Source organism: Gymnoscopelus microlampas, assembly GCF_963454915.1.
Source record: "Gymnoscopelus microlampas genome assembly, chromosome: 6".
NCBI lineage: Eukaryota > Metazoa > Chordata > Actinopteri > Myctophiformes > Myctophidae > Gymnoscopelus > Gymnoscopelus microlampas.
Window position 1 is genome coordinate 44434084 of NC_139943.1, and position 12335 is coordinate 44446418.

At 40.0% G+C, this 12335-nt stretch overlaps 1 protein-coding gene and 1 long non-coding RNA gene across 2 annotated transcripts; both read right to left on the minus strand.

Annotated features, from left to right (window-relative positions):
• Nucleotides 1-988: 988 nt before the first annotated feature.
• On the minus strand, nucleotides 989-1902 carry LOC311047108. The gene is made up of 3 exons (XR_014600934.1): nucleotides 1837-1902; nucleotides 1565-1657; nucleotides 989-1357 (listed from the first exon to the last, which is right to left on the minus strand). It is a non-coding gene; the product is annotated as an uncharacterized lncRNA (long non-coding RNA).
• Nucleotides 1903-3333: 1431 nt separating this feature from the next.
• Nucleotides 3334-10690, minus strand: LOC311047801 (ADP-ribosylation factor 4). Its single transcript, XM_084060693.1, has 6 exons — nucleotides 10452-10690; nucleotides 9401-9481; nucleotides 9034-9143; nucleotides 7315-7386; nucleotides 5240-5365; nucleotides 3334-4875 (listed from the first exon to the last, which is right to left on the minus strand). The coding sequence occupies exons 1-6, from the start codon at nucleotides 10516-10518 to the stop codon at nucleotides 4789-4791; spliced, it is 543 nt and encodes a 180-aa protein (XP_083916819.1). The 5' UTR covers nucleotides 10519-10690; the 3' UTR covers nucleotides 3334-4788.
• Between the last annotated feature and the right edge of the window lie 1645 nt (nucleotides 10691-12335).

Consider the following 12335-nt stretch of genomic DNA (forward strand, 5'->3'; position numbering starts at 1 on the left):
ATCAACAAGTGCATGTAATCTCCAAACAAAAATGATAGTTATTTATTATTTATTCCATACCGTACTGCAATAAAAAGCAGTAAGGCTTCAAATGCAAAAAATCAAATATAAATAAATATATAACAATAATAATAATAAATAAATATAAAAAGATAGATAGGTAGATAGATAGATAGATAGATAGATACTGTAGATAGATAGATACTGTAGATAGATAGATAGATAGATAGATAGATAGATAGACAGACTGTAGATTATATACGGTACAATGTCATAGTTAATTTCTCACTCACCTTCGTAATAATGTGACAAGGTCAAGCCATAATCTATTTTAACATATCTCCATCAATCCAAAATGATCCAAATAAGGAAAGAGAACAGTTTGAAGCAGCGGAAGAATACACACAGGCTCAATACAGTATGTCCACAATGCTGACTGAGCTGGATATTTGAACACACACACACACACACACACACACGCGCACACACTCACTCGCACGCACGGACGCACGCATGCATGCACACACGCGCACGCACACACACACGCACGCACGCACGCACGCACGCACGCACGCACGCACGCACGCACGCACACGCTCGCACGCACACACACACACACACACACACACACACACACACACACACACACACAGCTTCACTAAGCCTGATTAGCTGTCATAAATTAATTGGAACAGACATTCACAAATCATTATAAGCCCCATATAAACCCCCTGCACTGCCATCACATTCACATACCCTGAATGTACTGTACCTACTGTATATACTGAAGCCGTTCGAGTCTTTTTTACTCAGATTTCAATATCATCATCAAGACAAGCAATATATATATATATATATATGCACATGGCGAGTAAGCATTAGTAATTATATGAAGATAAGGTTGACAATGGGTGAAGTGTTCCTTTAAATTAACACAGCATTGAAAGTAGCCTACTTTTCTTTTCTAAATAAAAAGACATTTCACGTGTTTTTGAGTTACACAGGTTTTTGCAGTTTTTTATTTTCAGATTTTCTTTTGTTTTACAGAAATGCGTACAGCCTTAACAAATGCGTCTGTAATCGCAGGCACCTCAGGCCTACGATCCAAGCACTGCAGCCAGAGGGCCACTTGGGCCCAATAGCATTACACACTGGCATTTAGATTTAGTTTCTTTTTTTGACTGTTTATGACGACTTGGGTGCTTCTTCAGCAGATGGAATTGGAACTGCGCACCTCAGCCCCTGCAGTGCATCCCTGGGACTCCATGAAGAGCACTCACGACTGCATAGTCAAGGGACAAAGGTGACCACACCCTTGGGTAGTGAGGAATTTAGTGTCCTTCTCGTCCCCACTGATCTCTTCACCTTAATATCAAATATCAAAGTCTTACTCACAGACATACATACATACATAGTTTATTCACTTTGTGTCACAGTGTATTTAAGTAAAAGAATACGGTATTGCTTTTTTTCCTCAACATAAATTTACATCAATGTTTATGAGAAACAATGATTTGATACACGATCTTGCAATTTAATAATAACATATAGGCTTGTTTCTCACCAGTTAGGGTAGATAAAGGACACATTTGACGCATAGTTTAGAGCAAGCAGACAGATTAGGGCTCCATAGAGAATTTCTCCATCATGTGAAGTCCTGGAAGGGGAGTGGGGGATAGTATTCAGTTTTTGTACAAAAACAATGATCACATACTTCACCCTGATACAACGATAGGAAGCCAAATGTTACTGGAACCATTGATAGAAATGATTATACTTAATAAGTCTTTCAATATAAGTTTATTAAATTACCCCAGGTGTGTTGAGACAACTCACCCCTGTATCCATGAGCAGAGGAGCAGGATAGAAAAGACATTTGGATTCCTCTGATCTCCTTTTATATGCCAATGAAACACACTATCTGCCTGAGCCCTGCCTATGAGATAAGATAAACTGTAGGACTCTGTCCTGCAATTCCACAGAAGATAAAAGCCGTACATAAACACATCTCAACAACACATAGCTTTCAACAGTTTCCACATACAGTACATACCTTCTGACAATGGCGACATATTGCACTCCAGCGTCTAACATCATACGTTACCTGGTTGTTAATGTGGGGAATCTCATGGACATAACAAACAAATTACATTAGATTATTCATTTTCTACTACAGTAATATACTATAATGATACTATACACACTGCCAATGGCTCCACCCAGCCGTTTCATTTTTAACAAAATGAAAGGACACAATTCCTCTAAAACGTGTACTTGTTGTGGCATCTGTTTTCACTGGAGAAAATCCAAATCATCCAAGTGTACATGTCTGTTGCATTGTCCTTCACTGTATCCCAATTGTACTGGTTTATGTTTGTGTCAAAGGTTAAAACAAAAATGTTTTTGTTAAAAGGTAAAGCTCTATATTCTGATAGTAATCATTGCTATAGTGTTTGTTCAGTAAGGGTCTCCCCGTCTCTCCAACTCTTTAGTAAACAGAAAATACGTTTTCAGGTGGGCCACCAATTTCATCCAAGGAGAGAGAACCCATTCATAGGCTTCCATTTTAGTGTTCCAGTTAAGAATGTTATGTATCCTATGTTTTCTCTCTTGATTGGATTAAATTAATATCCCAACCTTAAAATGTATTTTCTGTTTAGAAAATAGCCCAGAGACAGGGATACATAGATGTATACACTTTAATGTGCACACAACCTGAGGCATCCCAGGGTATAGTCTAGATTGAAGAGGTATCACCTTTTAACAGGATGTGTCCTGTGGTTTAAAGCCAAATGCAGATGCAATATTATAATCAACTAATTTGATTGACGACTTCTTCAGTGGCAGCTCTAAATACAGTATGCAATGGTCTGCAGTATACCCATTCTGCTCCTATCACAAATGCCTACAGGTAGGCGTAGCCAGACCATCAGAGATCTCCACCTACTGGCTGGTGACATTAAGTGAATCGGCCAAAACTGTGTGGAAACAATTGGGACTTTTCTGCAAAGACTTTAGGGTGTCCCTTCATATGGGATGGTATCAGCATTGGTTTTGAAAGCAGTGGGTGTAGGTTTGTTACCGCTGGTTTTTCCCTAGAATCCAAGCCCATTCGTTGAATTTAGATTTCCCCAGACGGATCAGTAGACTAAGATCTCTGATCTCCGAGCCTGGCTAGTGGCTACGTGAGACTACAGGTATAGCAGCTGAAAACCTTCACTGCCCAGCGGACATTGTGGACATTATCTGCAGTGCCAATGTCACAGTTTAAAAACTTTGAGAAAAAAATACTTTGCCTCATGAGGCATTGCTTATCTTCACCAATCAGTCGAGTACAGGAGTCACGTCTTTATTTTTTAAAACAGTGATTTATTTAGACTTTTTTTTGTAAAACATTAGTTAGCACATCGTTTTAAAGAGTGGCAACTGCATGCAGCATCAGAAAGCATAGGTTGGAATGTATGCCCAGCCATGTTAGTGGGCAGGTTTATCTGTGTATGTGTGTTTTGTGGGAGATGGAGGGGTAGAAGATTAATCAAGCACATAGCATCAGCCATCAGAGAACTGCAATAAGCACTGCCAAATTTAAGGAAGAAAAAAAAGCATGCCACTTATCTATAATCACACTGACCCTGTGCCAATACTGAAAACAGCACCTCCCTTCCCTCTTTTCTTCCCCAAGGTTTATCTTTTATGACACTTTGAGAATAGAAGGAAGAGTTTTCAATCCAATTCTTTTGTCCAAGGCAGTTATAAAAAATAATGGAAGAAAGGAAGGAAGAGAGGGTGAGGAGTGTTTCACAAGGTATTCAACGAAGCAAACATCCTGGTTGAGGTTTGTACTCAGTTACAACGATGCATTTTACGCGCACACTCCCGCCGTGGTTTGGCTTCACCACAGCTTTCAATTGGAGCACAGAAGGAAATGTCTTCTTATATCGCATAAATCTGTCTTACAAAAAAAACAACCAAAAACACAAAACATGAATACTAAAGCTTCTTAGGGAGGAAAAGGGCTACCTAAGAATGAGATTAAGAAAGGATTACATAGATTTGTTTAAAGAGAGACCAGAAGGCACAGCTTTCCTCATCCTTTTTGGTTCCATTCACTGAACAAAAAAAAAAGGTCCACGTAGTTCTGTACTACCAGAAAAAAAGAAGAAGCAACAACTCTCTTTTCAAAATCACTGCAATCTTTCTCCATCTCATTCTACAAAGCTCAGGTCTGTAAGGGTTAACCGTCTGCGGGGTGGGCAACGGGAAGCAAACAGCTTGAGGTAGCCAACAAGTTGTCTTTTACCTAAAGCTCTGGGGTCTGATTATTAAATCCCTCCCTTGGCCTTTACCTCTGCTGTGAAAATGTTCAATGTTGTCAAGTGGTTATGAGCCATTTCTACCAACTGCGGCTCAGCAGGAGCCGCGGCCTCGCAAGAAATATAACTTGTCATTCTCTTTGCCGTCTCCAGGACACTTCCTTGAATGGCCCCCCGTTTGCTCATCAACTGAAAAGTGGAACTTAACTTGTTGTAGACCGTATATTGAGGTTGGGAACAAAGGGGAGAAAAATAGAGACTATGTAAAGGGATAATAATAATGTAAAATAAAGGTGTAAAATAAGGATAATAAGATGTTCCAATTAAGTTGATTGCATTGTCCACCAGCCTTGTCCTTTGAATACAGGTGTTTGAAGACCAACCGGTTTCTAAAGTGAATGCCTCGGTCTTCTCTCCTGCTCTCCGGTGTTCTCTCACTCTGCCTCCATCGCTCATCTGTCCAGTCAATCCCACATCACTGCTTGGACAGTTCATTGGACAGCCAGTCCAGTCCTTCATACAGCCCCGTGCCCTGCGTGGCGCAGGTTGACTGAACAAACCACTGTATAGGGGATTAATAAAATGTTTTCAGATATTATAGCTGTAATATTCCAATGGGCAATGCGCATAGAATCTACAACCTTTCAATTATTAGACCATCTGCCATCTTTAGGATAAAATCCTCAAAATTAAATTAATAATAATTACTGATTGATCAGTTGAATAATTGTACCATGTAGCAGTGAAGTCATGTAAAAAAAAAAAAAAAAAACAAGCATGTAATACATGATAAGCTGTGACTAGCTCTCAGTTTGCACATTGGACAAACAGACAGGCTTATAATAGCTGTGTGGTTGCAGCAAAACATATGGAATAGGGACTCTGTAATCAAAAAGATGCTCATTATGTAATTACTTGTGACTTACAGTTCTGTTACGGAGGCCCTGTAGGGCTAGTTTGTCTGTGAGCTCGCTGACAGATAAGGCATTGGGAAGGTCCTGTTTGTTGGCAAACACCAGCAAGACGGCATCTCTCAGCTCATCCTCCTGCAGCTGGGGGCACAGAGAACGAGAGTTCGAATATAAACAGAAGCCACACGATTTGACATTTCATGTGACTTTTTCCTCATTAGGATTTGATTATTCATTTAGCGAAAAACCTCCACAACATGGTGCAAAAATGGTTACGGCAGTTCAGCATTTTGACATGACAGAGACATACAGTAGCCGTGACCATTTTCTATAGCTATATTGCTCTGCCCAACCCTGGCCCATAATTCTGAAATAGTAAATGCTGTAACTTGGGGAGCCTAAACTAGAGAGTGAAAAGATGTCACCTAAAGGCATGACTGGCATTCAAAATTATTCTACTGATACGACCCTTTGTCTCGGTGAATATGTGAGATGCTAGCAGAGCAGGCTGCACAAACATTCAGCCATTCCGCAACCAGTTTTGGAACTAACTCGTTAAAAGTAACACACGTTACTGTAATGCAACTACTCTTTACTCAATAACTAGTAACGTAATTACCGTAGTTAATTTTTCCAACTCTGTAACGCCGTTACAGTTACTGACATTTAAATAGGCGCATTACTCATTACTTTGTGAAAATAGACAACAACTTCAGAGGATTAAAGGTTCATTATGATCCAACTTTTACTGTCACACAAGCCCTGTCTGTCAACTCCCTCCGCTCGCTGGCTGCAGCTGTGGGACTCCCTCACCGTGTTGTCGTTTAGAGCCGGTTGAGGGGACGATGGGTTCCTCAATTCTTACCTTTTTCTGTATTGTATCAAAAATATAAATTCCCAGTATGCTACAGATGTCTGTAGTTACGACCGTCTGGAAAGAATTATCGATGGGTTGAAACAACCTTTTAAACCGGTTTTAGCCAGCATGCCTGTGCTTAATTTAACAATGGATGCACATTTATTAACCCATTTACACCTGAGGCCGATTCTAGAAACGCCTTCTAAAACCTAACCTAGGTTTTCTGAAAACGTTCAAATTCTTACTAAAGAAAATGATTGACTAATGAGACAGAGGTGGCTCCCGGATTGAAAGGTATAACAACAGGTCTAAATGGGTTAATATGGAGACGTGTTCCCGATCATGTTGAGCCATCTGCTCCAGAAAGACTTCAAAGTATCTTGTTGTGTTAGACATGATTCCCATTTACTTTTCATCAAAGTGAGCTGCCTACAATAGATGAAAGGTCATTTTGTGCACACAAAAAAATAAACTGAAGGAAAAAAAGGTAACACAAAAGTAACTAGTAACGTAAATGCAATTATTAACTAAGTTACTATTTTAAAGTAACTTGTCCAACACTATCGTGGCAGTGGTTCAGGGGTAGAGTGTACTGGAAAACCGCAAGGTTCGCAGTTCGATCCCGGGCTGGGGCACTCCCCTAGAGCTAGTGTCGAAGTGTCCTTGAGCAAGACGCTGAACCCCTAATTGCTCCCGATGAGTAGGTTGGTGCCTTGGTTTCCTCCGCCATCGGTGTATGAAGGTGTGAGTGAATGGGTTAATGGCACAATCAATGTAAAGCGCTTTGGATTAAAGCGCTATAAATGCACCATTTTACTATCCGCAACACTCTCCCCTCATTTCCTTTACTCCCCACACATCTCTCTAAGTAGCTATCACCAAACCAGTGCCACATGTTACACAATCAGCAATCTGGAAACCCATTCGGTTAAACTATATATTTTTTACTATCTAGGGACAAGCTTGTTACAAAGCCTGAATAACGTGTCCTAGTTCTTCTCCCTGAAAAACAGGGGCCCTGGCCCCTGACCAATGTGTAGGATACGCCATGGTGCCGTGACAAATATCACCCTCTCTGCCCGGCAAATTGTGTTTGTAGGAGCGCCCAGCCAGGCCAAATGCACCGGAGGATTCAAACACCTAGTCTCCACGGTGATGGGCAGGAGCTTTACCCTTGTGCTACCCAGACACCAGAGTAGTAAGGAGCATGTTAAATACTACCAATACATACCATCTTGGAGAGCTCCTCTGCAGACTCAGTCACTCTTTCTCTGTCGTTACTGTCCACTACAAAGATGAGACCCTACATGGTGAGAATCAAGTCAAACCAGTTAGATGTTTACCAATGCAGTTCATGTAATGGCCATGATTATAGCATGGGACGGACAAACAAGATGTATGTACATTCGTATTTTTCTTTCTCAGTGGCATGAAGAGAAACAAACAAGTGTAAACATTGGCAGTGCTTGCCTCATTCTATATTTATTAAGTCTTCTATTGTAGGTCTGTTGTTAGTCTGGTAGTACAGACAAAATGTATCACCGGGAGTGAAAAGTTGTCTCATCTTTAAAACTCTTCTGAAGATCCTACACTCCAAACATAAATAAATGCTGAATTTGTATTATAAAAGTGTTATATTGAGGGAACAAGCGAATCTTGGGTTACACAATAATCCGTTAATGTGCTTCCTCATTCCTGCCTAGTGCCTACCAAGTCAAGTTTCACATTTACCAATAGGATATAATGTAACTACGGTATTCCCTGAACTATCAACAACGCCTTACTCAACTAGAAGCTGTCGTGGATGTTCAAATGTGGAAGGGGTCATCTGGAATTTGGATTATCGTTTTGAATCCTCCCATTGAATTGGCCTTGAGGAACCAACAACATTGTTGCCAACAAATGGCTGAGATGAAAACATGTTAAGGCTGATCCTGTTTGTGTATGCCATGAAAACTAAAACAGAATAAAATCAGTTTTATTCAAGAAGGCCATTCCGTCTCTTTTGGACACCTTCGCCCATCCTGAAGACCAAATATTATGGTCATTGTCTTGTCATTCCCTTTCAAAATCAATGTCCTTTGACATTTCCTAATAATCAAAATCTCAGAGTGTTACGATACATAAACCTAGCCCTAACCACTGTTGCACCTGCAGCCAGCAGATTGGATGTATTGTAAAGGCTGGCATCTTTTTGTCTGTCAGAGATCGTCAGCAATAACTAGACAGTTTTAATCTGATTTGAATCAAACTTGGCAGATGAGTTGGGTACACGGTCAGGTCCTGTTTAGAGGAGAGAGCCAGCCTAGAACAGTATTGGGTTTGATGTGCCCATAATAATTCAACAACATACCTGATGCGTTTAATTTTTTTTCATAGAAGCCCCCGTTGTCCATTCTGGAGACCCCTCCCAACTACAGAATGGAGCCTAGAGCATAATCCTAATTCGGCTATTTTCGTCGCTCCAAACATTTTCTTTTCACAAATCCTCTGTATGTAGTGTCCTGGCACTAACACATGCACTGTTTGTCACTCATGAGGGGAGGGGGAGCGCTACACGCGAGAATCTCGCGAGAGTTCACGCATCAGACAGCTCATAAGTGACAAACAGTGCATGTGTGAGTGCCAGGACACTACATAGAGGATTCCTGAAGAAAAAAAATTGGAGTGGCGATAATAGCCGAATAAGGATTATGCTCTAGGCTCCATTCTGCCGATTTGAGGGGTCTCCAGAATGGACAACAGGGGCTTCTATGAAAAAGAAATCAAACGCATCAGGTATGTTGGTGAATTATTATGGGCACATCAAACCCAACACTGTTCTAGGCTGGCTCTCTCCTTTAATATTGATTCCCGCCCTCCAATAAGGTCATTGTTTGGCTGTATGCACAATACACAGCATGTAGCACAGGTGTAGCATCTCCATGAGAGCATTTCAATTATGTCATACCTGTGTGTTCTGGAAGTAATGTCTCCAGAGGGGTCTAATCTTGTCCTGGCCACCCACATCCCACACAGTAAAACAGATGTTCTTGTATTCGACTGTCTCCACATTGAAACCTGACCAAGACAAAAAGGGAGGAGAATGTTAGAATTAAGCCTAGTTTATGCTTTGACAAAAAAGCGTTGTGCAACATGATGAAGCATTCATATGACACTTTTTTGTCAAGTGACACACATTTTTTTTTCTTCACCAAAGCATATCATATAAATGCTAATTACACTTTACACTCCATTCTGTGCCTAAAACATAAAAGACATGTATAGAAATTAATTTGAGCATAGATAACATTGCTATTAGACCAAACACCTCTTACCAATGGTTGGGATAGTGGTTACGATTTCACCAAGCTTCAGTTTGTACAAGATGGTAGTCTTTCCAGCAGCATCCAGTCCAACTGCAAGTAAATACAATGGGATTTAAATGTAGCTGAGGATGGACAAAAACATTATTGCATCAGATAATACCCCCAAGTCAAAAACAAATATCGAATTTTGGAATATTGGAAAATCCTATAGGATATTTTTTGACTAGTGTATCTGTAAATCACATTATGTGACATTTCCTGCCTATCTCACAGATGAGTCACCTTTCCTTAACCAACCAGACCAAGGCAGCAGAGGACAAATTCAAAGAAAACTAACCTACTGATATGCTTATTAATGTCACAACAATTAATAACATTAAACATAAATAATACACAGGTTGAGTACACCGGTATTAACGAGAAATTAAACCAATCAGAATGCATTTGTAAAACCAAAGTTGTAAAGTTTTGAATCAAGACATTTTTACAGGATATGTATATTTTTATGTTATGTGTTCTTGAGGAAAGCAATGCCCCCAAAATGGGTTCCCACGTGAAACTGAAGCTTGATTTTAAACATTAACCAAGCTTTAGTTTCTTTTAAATCTACAGAAACATGGAAAGTGTTAACTTGTGGCTGAACTTTAGATACCATGCTAAGCTAGCACTATAACGCACACGGAATCAACGATCAATATAACTAATCACATACAACATACAATCAATTTCTCCTGGTGTCCCATCATCACTTCAAGTGTAATAGTTTACTAGCAACAAACTGAAGTATCAAAGTGAGCTAACGTTAGCATTAGCTTAAGAAGTGCTTGGGGAAAAACTTCCCTGGAAAGCAACAACCCACATTGTCATAAACAAATAAAAAACTTCTACAAAATATCTATTTTTTCACAAGCGACGAATTGCGGATTGTTCAACGCGTATTAACGAGGCTATTGTGGAAAAAAAGTTTGACATTATAAAATAATGTAATTTCCTTTTAGACGGGCCAACAAAAACTAAAGTAAAGCTAATGCTAATGCTAACCCTTTAGCCACAAACTCACCCATAAGGATTCTCATCTGTTTCTTTCCAAACAGCCGGCCGAACAGCGACGAGATGGTGAGCCCCATGATAATAGAACCGCTGCTATAAGTCTCTTGTATTAGAACACTATGGAGCCGTTGTTTACACCTCTAAACCAGCTGTATGGGTGTTTTTTAAGGGCGCTGGGGTGTATATTCTATGTGTTTGTGACTCTAAAGAAGTGTCGTCTCTTTGCACTGTGCCACGTCCGGGCCAACGTGGAACCCGTGACGTCATCCGAGTTTGAATTAGCTTTATTAGCAGCGGTGTTAGATGACACAGCTTCAGAGGGCAGAGGTCTCCTAGATCAGTGGTGGAAAGTAAGTAACTAAGTGCATGTACTTAAGTACAATTCTGAGGTATTTTTTATTTTTACTATTTTACGAGTATTTCCAGTATTTTCAGCACCGTAAATATTGTACTTTTACTCCACTACAATTATTTGAAAACTTACTTTGTAGATTTTGATTATTATTACAAAACATACATTACCCACTTCAGCCCTATGTACATTTCGGCCATTTGAAAATGTGAGCTTGTAGATCTGCTATCTTCGAAAGATTTTTATACATTTTTATACATTTGAAAAATGTTATACATTCTGCACAATGAGTACTTTCTACTTTTGGTACTTTAAGTACATTATGCGTTACCAACATGCAAAGGTTCATTTGAAACTCCCCCCAAGGTACCCTGAGGGTCCCTGGACCCCACTTGTCTTTCTAGATCACCACTGTCCTAGAATAGATAGATCAATCCACAGGTATGTGACTCTGAGAGGGTCCTGGGTCCATTTGGTTCCATGTACACACTCTCACGGGGTCCTTGAAATTAAAAAGTTTGAGAACCACTGTCCGAGATACTTGGAGGGAGCAGTTGGTTGTCAGGGTTGATTTTAGCCAGTGCTTAGAATGAATATTCCTAAATATATATATTTCAGCCAGTGTGTGAGCAATATGTTGTCTGTACAGTACAACTGCGACCATATTTGCTGATTACCTACTTTGACCTTTCCCCAGAAGATCACTCACTGCCTGGCAGTGGCAGGCACACAGTGCATGTTGACAAACCTGTTTTTTGAGACTGCTATGCAGTTCCAATTCCTGTCACATGATGGAAATGTAAGACAGAGTTTCGTGTCTACATGAATAGACTTTGAAATAGTAACTTCTGCAGTGAAGTGAGTATGCATTTGTCTCTCTCTGCCCCCGCCCCCCCATAAAAAGCATTTGCAGAGTCATAAGTGTGTGTCAGCTGTCTGTGACACAGAAGAGGCGTGTCATTAAAGAGGTGTGTCATTAACAACCACGTATCACAAAACAAATTCAATGAATTCACAATTTAGTCATTCTACAGAGTATTCAGCATTTAAGTATGACAAATATACATATGAAATTAGGAATAGACAGTTCTATAAATAAGCCTATAGATGAATGTACACACGCACGCACGCACGCACGCACGCACGCACGCACGCACGCACGCACGCACGCATATTGAGGTACAGATGACAGGAGCTTCAGTCATAAATAGTAGAAACAGTAGAAGTAGGAACTGTGGCTAAAGTGACATCTATGGTACCGTAAGACAGTGGTTCCCAAACACTGGGTCGGGATCCATTTGTGGGTTGCAGACCCATTTTTATGGGTTGCAAGTAATACCCTTTGTTTATCGTTTCCTACATTTTGTTTTTAATTATTGTTATTTCAAAAGATTTTCTAGAATAGCATTGAATTGAATAAATAAAGAAATACAAATCTAAGAAATTCCATAAATTAGAACAAACAAAAAGATTTGAAGAAGTAGTGAAAATACCAGTACTAGTTTTGGTCCCGAGCTAAAAAGTTTGGGAACCACTGCTGTA

What these genes read in the sequence shown, in the direction of transcription:
- LOC311047801 (XM_084060693.1), bottom strand. Translation starts at nt 10,518, where the DNA reads ATGGGGCTCACCATCTCGTCGCTGTTCGGCCGGCTGTTTGGAAAGAAA. An exon ending in AACCACTATCCCAACCATTG is followed by an intron (nt 9,144 to 9,400) that starts GTAAGAGGTGTT and finishes TGTCTTGGTCAG; the next exon opens with GTTTCAATGTGGAGACAGTC. An exon ending in ATTACTTCCAGAACACACAG is followed by an intron (nt 7,387 to 9,033) that starts GTATGACATAAT and finishes CTCACCATGTAG; the next exon opens with GGTCTCATCTTTGTAGTGGA.